The following is a 21,092-nucleotide window of genomic DNA, read 5'->3' as shown; positions in this document are numbered from 1 at the left end:
AAATAAGTGAGTCTAACTTATTATATCTACATCTTTCATTCAGGTTTTCTTCTTCACGTAATTTCTTTATGATTAATGTTATAACTTGGAAGCAGCATTCCCTTTCAATCTTATGTGCTATGCAATGAACAAAATTATACAATTAAATATCTTGCAAATACAAAAATAAGACATATACCTCAAGTATTCATAGGAGTTGTCTTTGTAAGGCAGGAGTGAACCAAGGGTTGAATTCCCATTTCTTAAAATGCTTCTCAGAAATATGTAATGACCACTATTAATTCTGAAAAAGAACAACTGGGCAAAAGAGAAGCAAGTGAAAATTTTCCAGTAATGAAAATAAAGGTACAGTATTAACTATAGTATAACAAATCACATAGAATCAAAACCCATAGTTTCAAGAAAGACATCTTATGCCCAAAAGCTACAGACCTATTTTCCTAACAATTTTTGAAAATCTTTGAAATCTTTTTTCAACATTGTAAATTGTACACCTTAAATGCTTTCATCATACACAAGTTCATTAAACCTGAGGAGAAATTCATTACAAATAAATAATCCTTTCCTGGATGGAGTAACTCTTCATTGAAAAAAAGTGACAATTTCTCTTCGGCATCATTTTCTTCTTCTAGTCCACAGCTTTTTCATGGCATTTTTCATCTCTCCATTTCTCAGAGTATAGATCAGAGGGTTTAACATAGGGGTGATAACTGTGTAAAACACAGTTAAGAATTTATCAATGGGTAAGGTGAAAGGAGGTCTCACATACATAAAAATGCAAGGGACAAAGAAGAGGACCACCACTGTAATGTGAGAGCCACAAGTGGATAAGGCTTTGTGCCTCCCTTCCTGACTAAGAGTCTTCAGGGAGTACAGAATGACCCCATAGGAAATGAGTAAGATTGTAAAAATGCCCACACAGATTGTCCCGTCATTGGCAACTACAGTGAGGCCAATAATGTAGGTGTCAGTGCAGGCAAGTTTTAATAACGGATACATGTCACAGATGAAGTGGTCGATGACATTGGGACCACAGAAGGGAAGGCTGTAAACCGAGAGAAGTTTAACAATAGCATGCAGAAAACCTCCAACCCAGGCCAACAGCAACAACAGAACACATGCCCTTTGATTCATGATTGTCAAATAATGCAAAGGTTTGCAGATGGCCACGTAGCGGTCATAGGCCATGACCACCAGGAGCAAAATCTCAGCACCACCAAATAAGTGTCCTATAAAGAGCTGGGACATGCAAGCTTGAAAGGAAATAGTTTTCTTCTCATAGAGTAAGTCTATAATCATATTTGGAGTAACTGTAGTAGAATAAACAGCATCCATAAATGATAAGTAACCAAGGAAGAAGTACATAGGGGCATCCAGGGATGGACTGACCACCACGGTCACTGCAATGAGTAGGTTGCCCACCATCGTCCCTATGTAGATGATCAAGAACACAACGAATAGTATTTTCTGACCTTGGAGGCTCTGGGTGAGCCCCAAGAGGACAAACTCAGTCACATTGTTCCTGTGTTCCATATGTTCTTTTGTATCTCCTTATTTCACAGTTCAAGACAAAATTAGCTCTAAATGTAATGATTACTCGTGACTTCCTGAAAATCTAACACAATCTGTTTATTCATTTGCCTGATAGGCATTATAGTTCCTTATGTCTCAGTACTTTCAGAAATTACAAGAATACAAGGTGGATGAATACATTTTCCCTAACCTCACCAGTCTTGCTGACTCGAGCAGAGAAAAGTCACTAAAGACGTTGTGGGGAAAGGACACAGTAATAAATAAATGAAGGGCCACAACCAACTTTCTAACTGGAAGCTAGTAAAATTGTACATGTAGTGAATTTTTCATATAAAAATTTTTAAATGTGTTGTTTTAAGAAAAACTATAGCAAGATTTGTATTTACCTCCCAGCTAACACAAGAGATGACATTCTAACTTCTAGAATCCTCTTAACTCATAAGTGAAATTGATACATTTTATGATATCAAAACATCTCAAGGACTTTAAAAAGATACCATGACATCAATAGATAAAAGTAGATGGGGGAAAAGACTTGCATTTTAGAGGACATACACAGAGTTATTATCAAAATAGACACAGACCTCTAAGCAAATAAAATATAGAAAACAAAGAAACCAATGGCAAGTGGGTAAATCATATAAAAAAGCATTTATAGGAATAACCAACAGACATATGTTATGAGGGTGAAACTCATCAGTAAACAGAAACATGGGAACTGAGGTAAGAGCTTGATTATGAAAGTGTGACCTTGGATTCTTCAAGAGCCAAAAAGAGTATTACAGAACTGAGCTCATTCCCATATATTCTAATAACTTTAAAGAATTCCTAATATAGCTGATTATCAGATTCACACAGCAGAACTTTTAAAAGACTGAATCCCAGCACCACCAAGATGTAAAATATAAAGTCTACTTTGGAATTTTAATCTAATTACACTTCCAGGTTTACCTGCATGCTGAAACACCTTTCAATTCAAGGATGCAGTCCCTTCTCCCTTCTCTTTTGCACACTGATACCATCTCTGTGCACACAGATCAAGAAAACACATGCATCATCACAGCACCTTGAACTGTTTCCATGTGAACAATGCTTTCTATGTCTGCAGAAAGTCTTATTCATTTCAGTCTTTCAGAAAAAGGTTACCTCTCAAATTTCTGGGATTTTCAAATGAGTACGAAGGCCCTGTAATCTTAACAGGTGTGAACATTGGCTTGAACAAAGAGAACCAAGATCTTCATTATTAGCATAATTTGCTGTAATAACAAATGTTAAACCAACCTCTTGAGACCCCTCAAAAACACAAAAGAAAAAAAAAACAGCAAACAAACAAACAAAAAAAAAAAACCTTTTCGGAGAGAAAATTGTGAATTGCTTAAATAAAGATTGTGTGGTTTATTTTTCATGTCAATATAAGCAAAATAGTGAAATAGTCTTTATGACAGTCACCTCTCAATAATTTATATTGGTCTGTCTGCACAAAGTGTAGTTAATGTTTGGAGTCCCTGAATGATGGAGAATAATTTCACCTAGACAATTCACTAAGTTCTGAGTCCATCATTTGATTCCTGAAAAAGCCAGTCATATGAACATGGATCCAAATACTCTCTGAGGTCAAGATAAAGGTCTGTAAACACTTTATCTTCATTTGAACCACAACAAGCGCTATTGAGTCACCACATTCATTGTGGTGCATCTCCACAAGTCTTCTTCCCTAATTAAATTCATTGGGACTTCCATCATAATTTTGAGGGTAGACCTGGATCTCCAGAGATGCTACCAGGATAATTACCATGCACAATAGGACTTGAAGGAACATGTCCTCTGGGGGATGGAGGGGAAGGATGTAGAATCACCAAAAACAACTTAAGATTGAATCACCAAAAGAGAAATGTCCAGTGTGGACAGAAATAAAATATGTAAAACCTTTCTTTTTTCAAGCATGACTTTCAAAATAGGCAAAGCTATTTCAGTTAGGTTTAAGCTATGTATTTGCACATGGACACCTAGAACTGACTTCCAGAACATCATGAGAGCAAATTCCATACAACCCCTTCAAATATTATCTCAAATGTAGTAAAGCAAGTTTCTTCCCCAAGGGGAAGAATCTTGATTTGTCACATAGGGGCACACAGGCAAGTAGATAGAACTTTTGTTAGTATGGGAGTGGAGAGGGTGAAAATGCTGTGGGAGGATTCCACTTACCTCAGAGTGCAGACAGACACCACTTAGCTTAAAAAAAAAAATAGAAAAGAAAAGAAAAAAAAGTTGCAATGCATTTCAGAGGACTTAAATCATACAGAACATATATAATGGAATCCAACCCAAATATAACAGTGTTTCCCAATTATTTAAAGGAGTTTGTAGAATGGAATTAGTAGCTTTAACGTTAAGTATTAGGAAATAAGAAATATTATAAGAAATGAATTAACATTTCATCTCAAGAAGTTGAAAACAGGAAAGCAAAATAAACTGAGAGGACACTGTAGAAAGGAAGTAGTAAATAAAAGACAGAAATCATTGAAATTGAATTTTATTGAAAAAAAAAGAGAAAATACATAAAGCCAGGATTGGCTCTTCGAAAGATTTACAAAATTAATGATCCTAGGAAAATGGGTGAAGAAAAACTAAAAAAAAGAACAACGGATCTGAATCAAGAATGAAGATGGTGTCATCAATGCACTCTACATACCTGAAAAAGATAATAAAAGAATATCACCAATGAATTTATGACAGTATATTTGCCTGTTTAGAAAGTGGAGCTCTGTTAAGAAAGATGTAGATTTCTGAAGAGACACAGAAAAATAATTAAAACCTGGAATTACCTATACTTTTAAGTAAATAAACCATTTGATACCTTTCTTCTCTCTAAACAAAATTCTTCTCCCATATAACATTATCAATGATACTATATAAGAATTAATCAAAATGTAGGACCATACATAAATGGCTCAGGGCTGAGGGGAACTTAAAATACTTCCTGACTCATTTTGTGCACCCAGCATAACCCTTAAACCAGAATGAAACAAGAGCATCACAAGAACAATAATCAGACCAATCTCTCATGTTAGCAGAGACATAAAATTCTCAACACATTAGTTTCTCTTGGATGTTTTCCTTGGGGATTGTTTCTTTATTCTTACTGTTATGGTTTATTCAGCAGGTTTGGAACAGTGCTCAGTTTAGGGACAATTGTGTCCCATTACTGACGCAAGATCTTCCTAAGACCTCAGCCAGTGTCCTGCCTTGTAAGCCAGAACGTGCCCAGGTTGTCCAGCTGAAAGAAGGGCCACTCTGACTGACCCAGGGAGCACTAGGCAATCCTCTCTAATGCAACAAGGTAAGTCACCACCCAGCCCCAAGCAGTTTCCTCAAATGCACATGCAAACACTGATCCCTACTCTGATGAACAATCTAGGAGAATCCTTGCAGCTCTCCAGCATTGATCCTTTCCTTTTCTATCTCTCTCATTGTCTCTCACATAGTCTCACTAATATCTCATGCTCTCTCTCAAGTTCCCTATCATACTCTATCTCTCTTATTCTCTCTCCCATTTCTCCCTTTTTTCTCCCTCCCCTTTCCTCTGTCTCTCTATCCCCCCACCCATCCCCTTCCCTCCTTCTTCTTTCCTCTATAACTCTCCCTTTTTCCCCTTCTGTCTCACTTCCTCCCTCTCCTTCCCACTCACTCTTTTCCATTCTCTGTCTCTGTCTCTGTCTCTGTCTCTATCTCTCTCTCTGTCCATCTCTCTCTCTCGCTCTGCCTTGGTAGCTCTATCCTCTCCAGAATATCACCCTCTGAATTCTAGCTCCCTTGGCGCCTTGCTGTAGGACTCTCAGTTCCTTGTCCTCAACTCAAAGGGTCTGCAGGATTTCCTGTCTGTACTATAGTATGAAAACTTTTCAATGCAAAGCTGAGACAATCCTAGGACTCAACTTGTTTTTTTCTCATCTCTCAGTGATCACTCCTTCTGATATCTAGTCTTGAAAACCAGTATTTTGTTACTTTCCAGCTTGTTTGATATTTTAGGCAGAAGGGTAAATTTAGATCCTGTTGCCCCTTCTTGTGCTGAATGAACCTTCCCAGTACAAAGATAATTATATACTTTTAAATTTACCTATATCAGATGAAAATAGATCAAGGAAAAAAAAAAACACACAGTTGTATTTATAAGGTCTTCAACATAGTTAATTAATTCTATCTCACTTTCTAGAAATGTGGGGATTCATAGTGTCTGGCTAGATAATACTTAATAAACCCATGCCTCCCTGGATCAGACTAGTAGAAAAGCAAAGAATGTCCAGACAACTGGGCCCCTTTACAAAGTTTTTTGGGCTCTAAACAGCCAGATCCTCATTGTGGCTCAATGCACTCATCCAGAGAGTAAATGCTTGACTTAGGAGAAGCACTTATCTTTGGAAGTCACATGCTCTGGGCACTCCCTACATGCATGTCCATCAGGAGCACAGCTTGTTCTATTCACAAGATACTCCCAGTAGCACTGTCTGGATTATTACAGCTTCCCATTCCTTCCTTTCTTATTCCATTGTGGTACTGATAACATTCACAATAAAATTGGAAGCAGAGTTTGGCTTGGGACCTTTCACTACTGAACTGTCTGGTGACGCCCTCTCTTTTCTCCTACTGAGGTGTCTGAAGCAATCTTATTTGCTGCTTCAGGGTTTGCTGGCCAAACCCGAAAAATGTATTGTTATATTATGAGCATAGATGGATTTTTCCTAATATATAATAAAAGTGTAAGTCTTAAATCCAAAATCAGTATCATGCTGAATAAAGAAATCCTAAACCACATTACTTATTTCAGGGTGATTTTAAAAGCAGAATTTTCCTTCTCTTTATGGGATGCTTTAAGTCATAATAGAAATACAAACTATAGTGAGAATAATAATGTTCAAGGCTACCTCTGACCCTTGCCACCCACCCCCAAGACGGGTAGTGAAGAAAAGGCATGAATCCTAGCCAAAAAGCAGAATCAGGGGCACCATATTGGCTCAGTTGGTAGGGTGTTCAACTCTTGATTTCATCTCAGATAATGATCTCAAGGTCATGGGGTCAAGCATTGTCTCAAGTTCTGTGCTCAATGTGGAATCTGCTTGGGATTCTCTCTCTCCCTCTCCTTCTGCCCCTCCCCACTCTTGCCATAAATAAATAAATAAATAAATAAATAAATAAATAAATAAATTTTATTTATTTATTTATAAATAAAATCCTTAAGACAAAAAAATCAAAATTATAGGGTGAATTCTTGCAACTGTCAGCATAATGTGACTGCTTTCACGGTGGTAGGAGAGGTAAAGGGTCATTATGAATTCCCACAGGGCTCCTGTCTTTTCTCTGGCCAACATCTCTGCCAGATTTTCTAACACTTACAAGGTGCATGGTAAACACAACTGCCCATCCTGTTATTTTCCTGTGCTCAGGAGGATATTTGACTCTTTGGGGGCAAATGTCAGTTGAAACTAGAAAAAGAGAAAAACCTTGGCTGTCCAAATTTGAAAATCACTTGACCCTTTACAAACCTCTCTTTCAGATTTTGGAATAATCAGGAGTGCATAAGTTTGAAATTATGCCAAATTTACTGTTTTTAAATTTTAAAAATTATATATAAGATATAACTACAAGCACAGCAAAAAAATAAATCAGTAGATACTAATTACTCAGTTTATGCCAATAATGTCAAAAACCTGAATGAAATTGTAAGGAAACATAATTTAACTGAACTTACAATGGCATAGAAAGAAATATTAATGGATTGATGTCTCTGAGAGAAATCTGTAAAGTGGTTAAAAAACTAACCATCTGTGGTGTTTCTAGGAAAAAGCTGCTGCAGCTAAGGTTGAAGAGGTTGCTGCCTGTGTTCTCCTCAAGGACTTTGATGGATTGCCGTCTCACATTGAGGTCTTTCATCCATTTTGATGATTCATCTATTTTTGTATGTGGTATAAGGAAATGGTCCAGTTTCATTCTTCTGCATGTGACTGTCCAATTTTCTCAACACCATTTGTTGAAGAGACAGTCCTTTTTCCATTGGACATTCTTTCCTGCTTTGTTGAAGAATAGTTGACCATAGACTTGAGGGTCCATTTATGGGCTCTCTATTCTGTTCCATTGATCTATGTGTCTGTTTTTTGTGCCACTACCATACTGTCTTGATGCTTACAGCTTTATAATACAGCTTGAAGTCTGGAATTGTGATGCCACCAATGTTGATTTTCTTTTGCAACATTCCTCTGGCTATTCAGGGTCTTTTCTGTATCCATATAAATTGTAGGATAATTTGTTCCATTTCTATGAAAAAAAATTGATGCCATTTACATAGGGATTACATTAAATGTGTAGATTGCTTTAGGTAGCATAGACATCTTCACAATATTTGTTCTTCCAATCCATGAGCATGGATCATTTTTCCATTTCCTTGTGTCTTCCTCAATTTCTTTCATGAGTATTTTATACTTTTCTGAGTACGGACTCTTTGCCTCTTTGGTTAGATTTTTCCTAGGTATCTTACAGTTTTGGGTGCAGTTGTAAATGGGATCAACTCCTTAGTTCTCTTTCTTCTGTCTTGCTGTTGCTATATAGAAATGCAACTGATTTCTTTGCATTGATTTTATATCCTGACATTTTACTGAATTCCTGTATGAGTTCTGGCAGTTTTGGAGTGGAGCCTTTTGGGTGTTCCCCATAAAGTATCATATCATCTGCAAAAAGTGAGAATTTGACTTCTTCTTTGCTGATTTGGATGCCTTTTATCTCTTTTTGTTGTCTGATTGCTGAAGCTAGGACTCCTAATACTATGTTGAATAGCAGTGGTGATAGTGGACAGCCCTGCCATGTTCCTGACCTTAAGGGAAACACTCTCAGTTTTTCTCCATTGAGAATGATATTTGCAGTGGGTTTTTCACAGATGGCTTTGATGATACTGAGGTATGTACCCTCTATCCCTATACTGTGAAGAGTTTGGATTAAGAAAGGATGCTGCACTTTGTCAAATGCTTTTTCAGCATCTATTAAGAGTATCATATGGTTCTTCTTCTTTCTTTTATTAATGGATTACATCACATTGATTGATTTGCAGATGTTGAACAAAAGGCAAGGGAAGCAAGGGCAAAAATGAAATATTGGGACTTCACCAAGATCAAAAGCTTTTGCACAGCAAAGGAAACAGTCAATAAAACTCAAAGACAACTGACAGAATGGGAGAAGATTTTTGCAATTGACATATCAGATAAAGGGCTACTATCCAAACTCTCTAATGAATTTGTCAAACTCAACACCCAAAGAACAAATAATCTAATCAAGAAATGGGCAGAAGACATGAAAAGACATTTCCCCAAAGAAGACATCCAAACGGCCAACAGACACATGTAAAACTTCTCAACATCACTTGGCATCATGGAAATGCAAATCAAAACCACAGTGAGATACCACCTCACCAGTCAGGCTGGCTAAAATTAACAAATCAGGAAATGACAGCTGTTGGTGAGGATGTGGAGAAAGGGGAACCCTCCTACGCTGTTGGAGGGAATGCAAGCTGGTGCAGCCACTCTGGAAAACAGCTGAAAACAATCTCAAAAAGTTGAAAATAGAGCTACCCTACCACCCAGCAATCGCACTACTGGGTATTTACCCTAAAGATACAAATGTAGTGATCTGAAGGGGCATGTGCACCCAAATGTTTATAGTGGCAATGCCCACAATAGCCAAACTATGGAAAGAACCTAGATGTCCATCAACAGATGAATGGATAAAGAGGATGTGGTATATATATATATATATATATATATATATATATACACACACACACACACAATGGAACACTATGGAGACATCAGAAAAAAATGAAATCTTGCCATCTGCAGCAATGTGGATGGAACTAGAGGATATTACGCTAAGTGAAATAAGTCAATTAGAGAAAGACAATTATCATATGATCTCTCTGATATGAGGAATTTCAGAGGCAGGGTGAGGGTTCATGGGGGTAGGGAGGGAAAAATGAAACAAGATAGGATCAAGAGGGAGAAAAACCATAAGAGACTCAATGTCAGGAAATAAACTGAGGGTTTCTGGGGCGGGGAGGATAGTATGGTTGGGTTATGGACATAGGAGAAGGCATTGCTATGGTGAGTGCTGTGAATTGTGTAAGACTGATGAAAGACCTGTACACTTGAAGCAAATAATACATTGCATGTTAATAAATAAATAAATTAATTAAATTAAATAAGAAAAACTAACCATCAAGGAAACACCAACCTGAGATGCCTTTGTGGGAGAATTCCACCCAAGATGCTGCTGTACAGATGTGATTAGTAACACAGGCTTAAGTCTGGGGATTGATTTTGGCATTGACACTCTCTCAGGGTGGCAGCCATGGGAAAGCTACTTAATCTCCACGAACCTCCATCTGTACAACCATAAACTGGGTCCAACTATAGTATCAACCTCATAGTGTCTATGAGGAACAAAAGAATAAACAGACATGATGTGTTAACAAAAATTCCAATAAAATAAAATAAACAATAAATGCTAGTGTAATTTTAGTCACAAATTTTCAAATAAAATATCACCTCAATGCTACTTAAACTGATTAAGAAAATGCATTATTTAAAAAAAAATCAGATTCCTAATTCTCTCCATAAAGCATTTATTCAATTATTTACATTGTCAGGTCTAACATAACTGCTAAGGATCTAGCAATGAATGTATATTCTAGTGGGATATTAGGTAATGAAACAAAATTTTAAAAGTGAATTGGACAGCATGTTAGCTGGTCAAAGTGCTACCTTAGGTATGAAAGAAAACACTAAGTCTAACAGAGAGATGAGAAATGGCTGGGGGTAGGAATTGTTAAAGGGTGGTTTCATAAGTCTCCATTCATAAACTGATATCAAAACCTAAGAAGTTTTGCACAAAACCAGAACCCATAAGCTATCTTAATTTATGAATATCAAAGCATAAATTCTACAATAATCCCATGCAATAAAATCCTGCAATGTAGATAATCACATTAATATATTTAAGAAAAAGTAGTGTCAACAGCTCAATAACTGTTGGAAAAAGCAACATTCTTGACTTTTTGAAATATCACCAATAACTACAAATATCAACATTTAAAAACATTTGATCCAAAGATTTCACTTTTAAAAACTCATGCTTTAACAATTTCAAAAGAACTTTATTGTAGTTATTGGCTATAACAAAGTAAAATTGGGGAAAACATGACAAGGACTAGAAACATGAATTTTGCTGTATCTTCAGAAAGAAGATGTAAGGACTTTGAGTAAGCTGAGAATGATTTACATCTATATAGACTAGTATGGAAAGATCTTCAGGAGACTGAGTCATAAATGCAAAAGTTATACATGTAGACAAAAACACACATATATTTTATTACCAAAGATTACTAACTGAACAATCTTAGAACAGAGACTCTGGTGTGGGATGGGTAAAAGTTCATTCTATAATGTTTCTCACCTTGTATGGATTCAATTTTTTAAAATTTACTACAACTTATTATAATTTATTTATTTAAAAGTAAAATACCCTAAGAATTCCATATATCATGCAAACAAAATAGAATAAAGAGAGTGGTCTACAAAACATTCAGGATGTTAACTAGTGCAGTAAATAGAACAAAGATAAAACAGCAGTCTAAAGGGCTAGTATCCAAAATATATAAAGAACTTATAAAACCTAACACCCCTCAAAACACAAATGCCCAGTTTTAAAATGGGCAAACTACATGAATGAACATTTCTCTAAAAAAAATACAGATGGCCAGCATGAAAAGATGTTCATCATCACTTACCTTCAGGGAAATGCAAGTCAAAACTACAAATTAGGTATCACTTCATACCTGTTGGAGTGGCTAAAATCAAAAACACAAGAAACACATGTTGGCAAGGATGTAAAGAAATAGGAATACTCGTGTACTGTTGCTGAGAAAACAAACTGCTACAGCCTTTTGGGAAACAGTATGGCAGTCCCTCAAACAACATAAAAATAGAATTAGCCAACAATCTAACAATAGCATTAGTAGGCATTTACCCAAAGAATACACACTAATTTAAAAGGATAAATCCATCGCGACATTTGTACCAGCTTTCTTTAAAATAGCTAGATTATGGAAGCTTCCAAGTGTGTGTGTGTGTGTGTGTGTGTATGTGTGTGTATTACTCCAACATAAAAAAAAAAAAAACAGGGAAATCTCACCATTTGCAACAACACGGATGGAATTACTGAGTATAATTCCAAACAAAATAAGTCAGTCAGAGAAAGACAAATACCATATGACTTAACTCCTATGAAATTTAAGAAACAAAATGAATGAGAAAAGGGAGACAAGAAAGAAAGACATCAAGAAACAGACTTTTAATTATTGAAAACAAACTGATGGTTACCAGGGAATAAGGGGGGTGAGTTAAATAGGTGATGGAGATAAAGGAGTGCACTTGTTGTGAGCACTTGGTGATGAATGGAACTGCTGAAGTACAATATTGCACACATGAAGCTAATAAAGCACTCTACATTAAAAAAAGGAACCCAAAGAAATATTAAAAATAATAATGAGAATATAAGTAAAACGTAAATATAACAATTAATTAAAATTAAGGTAACTATAAAAATTCATCAATACCCAACACATAGGGAGAGTAAGAGTTTACTCATGATGACCACTATGTATAGAACTGTTAAAACATGCTATTATGTATATGACAATAGCAAAACACTGTATATTAATTTTACCAGAATAAAAAAAAATAAATACCAATTCATGTAACTATAAAATTGCATTGACTACTTCATTACAAATTATTCACTCAGACTATAAAGGCATTTAAAATAAAATGGATCTTAATATTTGAGGTGATTGGCTCTAATGATAAACTACGATCTTGATGATGCATTTATTTGCTATTTGATATGACATTTCTCTTCCAGAGCTTCTTCATGGCATTTGTCATCTCAGAATTTCTCAGAGTGTAGATCAGTGGGTTCAACATGGGGGTTATGACTGTATAAAACACAGTCAATGATTTGTCAATAGGGAAGGTCTTAGCAGGTTTTGCATACATGAAAATACATGGGATGAAGAAGAAGACCACACAGTGATGTGGGAACCACAGGTCTGGAGGGCTTTCCATCTCCCTTCTGAACTAAAGTTCTTTAGAGAGTGCAGGATGACACCATAGGAGATGAGCAAGAGCACAAACACAATACTGTAGATCAGTCCACCATTGGCCACCACTAACAGGCCGGCTGCACACATATCAGTACAGACCAGTTTCAATAAGGGGTACATGTCACAGAAAAAATGATCAATGACATTGGGGTCACAGAATGGGAGCCCATAAATAGTGATAACCTGAATTACTGAATGCAGAAAACCTCCCACCCAGGACACTAACAGCAGCATAACACATACCCATTGCCTCACGATCACCAGATAATGCAAGGGCTTGCAGATGGCTACATAGCAGTCATAGGCCATCACTAGCAGAAGAAAGACCTCTGAGCCACCAAAAAGGTGATCTATAAAGAGCTGGGTCATACAAGATTGAAAGGATATGGTACTTTTCCCAAAGAAAATCTCTGAAATCAATCTGGGGCAAATACAAGAGGAATAAATGATATCCATAAAAGGTAAGTTAGCAAGAAAAAAGTACATAGGTGAGCCCAGGGTTACCACAATGAGCAAATTGCCCACCACTGTGAAAATATAAAAGACTAAGAACATAACAAAAAGGATCTTTCTGTTCCTTTGAATCCTGGGTGAGGCCCAAGAGGACAAAGTAAGTTACATTGTTTGGTGGTTCCATCTAGTCTGCATAGGAGCTGACTTCTCATGTTAGAAGCAGGCTGATCTACAAAACAAGGGAGAAAACTTTTAAATGCATTTTAAGGTTAATTTTTTATTGATTCATTCAATTAAAGAATGTGGTGGGAGTACCTGTTTTTTGTTGTTGTTGTTGTTGTTGCTTGTTTTGTTTTGTTTTCTTTTCATTTTATTTTATTTTCTTTTCAGTGTTCCAGAATTCATTGTTTATGCACCACACCCAGTGTTCCATGCAATATGTGCGCTCCCTAATACCCACCAATAGAAGTACCTGTTTTTGCCCAATGTTTCATAGAGGTGATTCCCAAATGAATAAGCCATGGTTTCCTACATTCAGTGATAGCATACATAGTAATACCAATAGCATACAGAGTAATCACCAATGTTATAAGTGTCATTATAAAAACAGTTGCACGATGTAAAGTTCAGAGGTAGGAATATGCCAAACAAAAGCATCAGAGAAATCTCCTCAGAGGAAGAAGTGCTTCCACTGAGTTTTAAAAGAAAAAGTGGAAAGACAAGAAAAGAGGACAAGGGAATTCCATGAAAAGGTACACACTTTATAAAGTCACAAAAGGGAAATACTTGAGACTGATTAAAGGTAACTGCCATTTTCAAACTGAGTGGCTCAAATTAGGAATGAAAGATCATCACCTTGGATTGTCTTCCCTCACTGAGACTTCTTTCTTGGGATCTCTGGCTGAATATGCCTCCTTTTCCTGCCCAAAAATGTAGAACCTTTCCAATGTTGGGTCTTTCCCTTAATTTTTAAACTTCACATATGCAACATCTTTAACACTGAACATCTCCAATTCAATATTAATTCAGAACTAACAAGACTAAATTTTTAATTTTTAGCAACAAACACAGGTGTTTCCCATCTAACTAAATGGTACTACCTTCCAAGTCATTACTCAGACAAGAAATATCACGATGCCTTTCATGCCTTTCTTGCTTTCATGTCACATATTGATATTTATAACATATCTTCTTAAATCCCATTTAAAATAGTTCACAAACTTGATCATTTTCCTCCAACTATGAATTCTTCAGCCCACTAAACTAGCCTCCTGCCACATCTCTTCCCTTTCATTCTGGCCTCCATCAATTTATTCTCATAAGGCAGCTCAAATGATCTGTTTATAAGGATGATTTGAATCACTCCACTGCTTACAATGCTTACAGTGGATTCCAATCACACCCTCACACCTTAATGAATCACATTTCATATTTACAGTAAGAAGAACTGTAATCTTCATTTCATAGTTCAACAAACTGAGATTCAGAACATCTACTTCTTTTTCCTAGGTCACTGCTTTTTAAGTTATTAAACTGGAATGGAAATCTAGGTTTCCTTTATTTCAAAGTAATTTAACTTTTATATGATTTTAAAAAAATACACACACTTAGAAGCCTGGTTCCCAATATTTACTGTTAGTCTTACCTTGTGACAATATGTCCACAAGCTGAAGGAAGACTTTTTACTCATTCCTGGGACTGGAACTTTTCCTTTATCCAGTATGACAAGAGAGAGCAAAAAGCTGCATTACTACCTGACAGTATATTTTATACCATTTGCTATCAGTCCATTTTCCTCATGGGATACATTTTATATCATTTGGTTATCAGTCCATTTCCCCCCTGATTATTCAGGACATTGCTTTTATTTGCACTGTAGATTATGTAAAAAGAATTCCATGGTCCACACAGAAAATAAAGACTTTACTACCTTTGGATAATTTATCTAAAAGACAAGTAATCTAATTTTACATAAGAAGATAGCAACCAGCCATTTCCAAGGAGATTGTTCTCAGGTAACTTCTTCCCTACTAACATCAAAATAGAAAAATAACGTTCACTTGGTTCACTCTCTCATTCTATCCTGTTGGTATGACCACACCAGTTGAGTTCAAAATTTGAGAAAAGATGTTCTTGTGCTTCTTTGGGAGGTGTGCTTTCAGCCTAGCAAAAACCTCCTAAAAATTTATCAGCTTATCCCTTAAGAGTGTAACATCTTCTTCCCAATAGGGAAAGAGATCATGAGACATTTCATCCCATATGACCACATACGTCATTAAGTCAGAGTTGGGAAGTGTCCAAGACTGATTCTTGCTTAATTAAATTCACTAGAAATTTCCACAGATGTTTTTAAAATATCTATACATAATAGTACTACTATACCAAATCACATAATTAAGGTCTAATGGATGTAGCATGAAGAAAAAAATATGTTTGTAACAATTATGATACTATTGCCAGGCATGAATAAAATGCCAACCAAAGCATTTTACTACAATGAAGATTAATTTATCATGCATTTCCCCACTTGTCATAGCAAGGTATTCTTTCATTTTACTAAGACTCATTTTATTATCAGTGTGAATAGATATATTAAATATTTATTTACTAATATAGATGTAATAAGTATTAAATTATTAATTATTGTTTTTATATTAGAGCACATATTTAATGCCAGGAACCATGCTATGAGTGCTGACACAACAATTAATAAACAGGGGATAAAACACATGTAAAGTCCTTCCTGCATGGATTTTATTTCTCATATAGTCACAGAAAAAATAAGAGAACAATTTAATAAAATAAGTATAGTCTTCCTCAGATGACTACTAAGAACTAACCTAATTAGTAGAAATTAGGTTAGTAGAATTAGTAGATATACATGGCCAAGTATATTATTTGTCCTAAAAATATTAAAAATAAAACTCAGTAAAGTTAGGAAACTACAATGTCCTTTACTAAGAGTATTAGGATACTATTCATGTACCTGGACATTAACTTTCTCTTTGCCTATTAAGACAAATGCTGGAACTTAATTTCCTGAAAGACCATGACTGAGTAATCTCTCAGGTAGTACCAATCTTTATCTGTTCAGTCATTCAAAATGTATCCCTAGTAGTGCAATTTCTGGGTCATAGAGTAGCTCTATTTTCAACTTTTTGAGGAAACTCCATACTGTTTTCCAGAGTGCCTGTACCAGCTTGCATTCCCACTAGCTTGATAAGTGGATTCCCTTTTCTCCATATCCTCATTAATGTTTGTTGTTTCTGACATGTGCTACTAGGTCTTTACCCGAAGGATATAAACATACTAATCCAAAGGGGCACATGCACCACAACGTTTACAGCAGCAATGTCCACTGTAGCCAAAGTATGGAAAAAATCCCAGATTTCCATTGATAGATGAATAGCTACAGAAGACGTGCTATATAAATAAATGGAATATTATGCAGCCATCAAAAATGAAATCTTGCTATTTGCCATGATGTAGATGGAACTAGAGGGTATTATGCTAAGCAAAATAAGTCAGTCAGAGAAAGATAATTACCATATGATTTCACTCATATGTTGAATCTAAGAAACAAAACAGAAGATCATAGGGAAAAGGAAGGATAAATAAGATAAGACAAAATCAGAGACAGAGATAAACCATAAGAGACTGTTAACTATAAGAAACAAACTGAGGTGGGTGCCTGGGTGGCTCAGTGGGTTAAGCCTCTGCCTTCAGCTCAGGTCATGATCTCAAGGTCTTAGGATCAAACCCCACATTGGGTTCTCTGCTCAGCAGGGAACCTGCTTTGCCCTCTCTCTCTCTCTGCCTGCCTCTCTGCCTACTTGTGATCTCTCTCTCTGTGTCAAATAAATAAATAAAATCTTAAAAAAAAATAAACAAACTGAGGTTTGCTGGAGGGGAAATGGGTGGGGGATGGGGTAACTGGGTCATGGGCATTAAGGAGGGCAACTGATGTAATGAGCACTGGGTGTTATATGCAATGATGAATCACTGAACTCTACCTCTGAAACTAAGAATGCACTATATGTTAATTAATTGAGTTCAAATAAGTAACAAAAATAAAAATTAAATTAAATAGAAAACATATCCCCAAGGCCTCTTCCTACCCAATGGAAGGGATGTTCTACTTTTCCCCAGCATCATCACAGAAAATTGGACCATTTGACATGTTTGTGCAAGCAATGAGGGATGTCTATACACAGGAAAATTATCAAGGAAACATCTAGGGGATGAACAGAACCTCCAACCTGGGCAGACATTTGAATTCTCAGCAATCTCTCAGGTCACTGTATCAGGAAAATAAACCTTCCAGTTATATGTGCAGACACAGCCTATGGCTTTCCACATCACTACTGGTTTCACTGAAAGAGAATGTAAGGCCATTACAGATTAGCTTATTAGAATAATTGGAACAAATTCAAATAAATTAAATTGTTCTGGACAGTATTCTCCCCTAGAACAATGACTAGAGAAAAAAAGACTATGTTCTTGCCAAGAAAGAGTAGCAGACACCCAAATATATGTCCTAGTACTCTTAGACCAAATCACATTATTAAGGTCCAAAGGATGTAACATGAAGGGAAAAAATAGGTTTGGATCAATTATGAATTATTGACAGTCAAGAATGAAATACCACCCAAAACATTTTAGTTAAGTGACAATTGAATCATCATGTATTTCCCCACTTGCCATAACAAGATTTCCTTTTGTTTCATTTAACATTCATTTTATTATCGACCTTGAAGTATGAATAGATATATTAAATAATTATTTACCTATATAGTTGTAATAATTATTCAATTATTAATTATTGTTTTATATTAGAGAACATATTTAATGCCAAGAACCATACAATGACTAAGGGCACAACAGCTAAGAAAATGGGGGGAAAATCACATGAAAGATCCTTCCCATATGGACCTTATTTCTCATAGAGCCACACAATAAATATAAGGACAATTGTACAAAGTAAGTATAGTTTCTTCAGATGACTATGTAAAAACTAGCCTAATTCATAGAAATTAACTTGGCCAACCCTATTATTTGCCTTACTTTTTTTTTTTAAATCTCAAATTAGTTATTTCAATGTATCTCTCCTTGGTCCATGCAATTAGGCACCCAAAAAGTCTTTTACTTATATCATTAGGATAGCATTCATGTCCCTGGACATTGTCCTAATAAGATAATTGCTAGAATTTAACTTCTGGGAAAATCAATGACTGAACAATCCCTCAGATAGTAGGAGAAATTTTTACCTGTTCAGTCATTCAAAATGTATCCCGAAGGCCACTTCTTCTCTAATAGAAGGTATGTTTTTACCTTTCCCCAGCTTCACCTCAGTGAATTGGGTCCCTGCAGATGTTTGCACAAGCAATGAGGGATGTCTATACACAAGAAAATATATGAAGGAAACATTTAGAGAGTTAAGAGAAACTCCAGCCTGGGCAGACATTTGAATTCTCAGAAATCTCTTGGACCATTGAATCAGGAAAATAATCCTTTCATTTATATGTGCAGACACAGCCTATGGCTTTCCACATCATAACTACTTTTTAATGAAAGAAATTGTAAGGCCATTACAGATAAAGTATCCTCCTCTGCACAGTGTTCTCCCCTAGAACAATGACTAAAGAAAAAAAGACTAGTCTTTTGCCAAGAAAGAGTGGCAGAAACCCAAATATGTGAGAAACCTCTAATTTGAACAGAAAAAAAAAAAAAAAACGTTAAATTATAAACTGTGAGTTTCTTATGGCAAAATAATTTAAGTAAGGCAAATCACATTGAAGCCAAAGTGAAAGGATAACCAGTCTCAGTTTAAATTATCAATCATGTCCTCAGCCAAGGAAGTCCTATCTCTAGCTTTTAGCATTACTATTAAGCGGCCCTGAAGTTCAGAGGCAGAAGGCCTTAGGATGAAGGAAGTTACTGAGGTTGAATTTGCAATTCACAAAAAGATACATAGTCACAGTTCTGTAGTTCTGTGTTGGAATGGATGCAGTTGAAGGTAGGATGTGCAGAGAAGTGAATCCAAGGCGATATTTGGGAAAATAGACTGCACTGGGGGATGGAGTCTCTGTGAGCCAGCTGCCAGCAAGAGATGAAGCAGTGGAGCACAAAATTGGAATTTTACAAGTCTGCGCCGCTGAGGTATGCCCTTCTAGTGGCTAAGCATGGGATGGAATCCTCTCTGGGACAGTGTGGTCTCACGACCCTCAGGGTCATGGAACAACTGGGGGTGCCTGAGAGCAGCAGAGCTCCCAAGTTTTGGAGCCCAGAAGCTGACTGCAAAGATGGAGCCTAGGAGTGGGTTCTCAGCTTGGGGCTGCCATGCACCATGATCCACAGCACAGTTGGGCCACTACTCTTTGAGCAGAAACCCAAACACCAGGCAATCCAGGGAGGCCCCCTTCCTCCCCCAGAGGAATGACACAGAAGTGCACTGTAGGAATCTGCTGGGCTTGGAGACTCCAAATGGGGTCGTGTGCCAGAGATAGAAATGCTTGGTTATAGGCCATATGAGCATGGACTGCAGCTGGAGACCAGAGAGACAGGAGGGATTAACTGCTTTTCTCTGCAGGCTAACTGAGGAGTAATGCACCCCAGTTCTTGGTGCCTTCATGGCCAGAGATTGGGACGATGCCATTTTCATTCCTATTACCCAAAGCTGTACAGAAAGCTTTCAGGGAACAATAGGTACAGAGAGCACGTCTGAGGAGAAGAGAATACTTAGCGTGGCCCCTGGAGAGACTTGAGAGTCACTGCAACAGGCTGCTCATCCATAAAATCAGCAAGAACATCCCGCCAAGACCAAGTTTACTAATCAGTGAGAACTGCTGAACTCCAGCAATGTGCTGTAGGGGAATACAGCACATGGAATTCATGACTTTTTTCTTATAATTCTTAAGCCTTTCAAAGTAAATTTTCTTAACTTTATTTTTTTCTGTTTCTATTTTTTTCTTTAATTTTTCTTCTTTCCTATTTTAACCAACATCTTATCAATTCCTTTTTTAAAATCTTTTTTTATTTTCTTTTTTACACTCATAGTCTATCCCTTCATTGTATTTAACCTTAAGTTTTATATGTAACTATATAAGCATAGATTTAGACTTATATTTATACAAAAACATAAATATAGAAATATATATTTTTATATAAAAGTTTATTTTTTTCTTTCTTTAAAATACAGTTTCTTCTAACAGACCAAAGTATACCCCAAATCTAGTGTACGGTTTTCTTCTAGTCTCCAGCCTGATCACATTCTCTCTTTTTTTTTTCTTTTTTAATTTTTTTTCCTTTTTTCAACAAACTTCTTAACTCATCAATTGCTTTTTTAAAATCTTTTTTAAATTTTCATCTTTATAGTCATATTCCATCCCTTTATCACATTTACCCTTACTTTTGTATATACATACAAGGTTTCTATCTTTCAAATTTTGGGAGGCAGTTATTTCTAGCAGACCAAGATACACCCAAAATCTAGTGTGTGGCTCTGTTCTATTCACCAGTCTGATCATATTTATTTTTTCCTTTCTTTTTCCTGCAGTTGCAGGGCTCTTCTGATTGGTATACTGTATATTTTTTCTTGGGTCATTCTTATTCTTTTAGCATTTTGTTCTCTCATTCATCTATTCTTCTCTGGACAAAATGATGAAATGGAAAACTTCACCTCAAAAAGAAAAAAAAAAAAGAACAAGAAGCTGAGAAAAAGAGAGATAAACAACTACTGGGTTACTATGGGAGAATTCGAGAGAGAAGTAATACCATAAGACAAAACAATATTAGAATAATTGGGATCCCAGAAGAAGAAGAGAGACAGAGGCATAAGGTATAATGGAGCAAATTATAACAGAGAACTTCCTTAATTTGGGGAAGGAAGCAGGCATCAAAATCCACG

The 21,092-nt window shown here is 36.2% G+C and overlaps 1 protein-coding gene and 1 pseudogene across 1 annotated transcript; both read right to left on the bottom strand.

Moving 5' to 3' along the window:
- Nucleotides 1–615: 615 nt before the first annotated feature.
- Nucleotides 616–1,533, bottom strand: LOC116859331 (olfactory receptor 4A15-like). Its single transcript, XM_032844545.1, has one exon. It carries the CDS (start codon nt 1,531–1,533, stop codon nt 616–618), a length of 918 nt encoding a protein of 305 aa, XP_032700436.1.
- Nucleotides 1,534–12,458: 10,925 nt separating this feature from the next.
- On the bottom strand, nt 12,459–13,370 carry LOC116859377 (annotated as a pseudogene).
- Between the last annotated feature and the right edge of the window lie 7,722 nt (nt 13,371–21,092).

This window comes from Lontra canadensis, unplaced genomic scaffold (assembly GCF_010015895.1).
Source record: "Lontra canadensis isolate GAN:19392208 unplaced genomic scaffold, GSC_riverotter_1.0 scaffold154, whole genome shotgun sequence".
Taxonomy (NCBI): Eukaryota; Metazoa; Chordata; class Mammalia; order Carnivora; family Mustelidae; genus Lontra; species Lontra canadensis.
This window is presented reverse-complemented; position numbering and strand designations above follow the sequence as displayed.

What these genes read in the sequence shown, in the direction of transcription:
- LOC116859331 (XM_032844545.1), bottom strand. Translation starts at nt 1,533, where the DNA reads ATGGAACACAGGAACAATGTGACTGAGTTTGTCCTCTTGGGGCTCACC.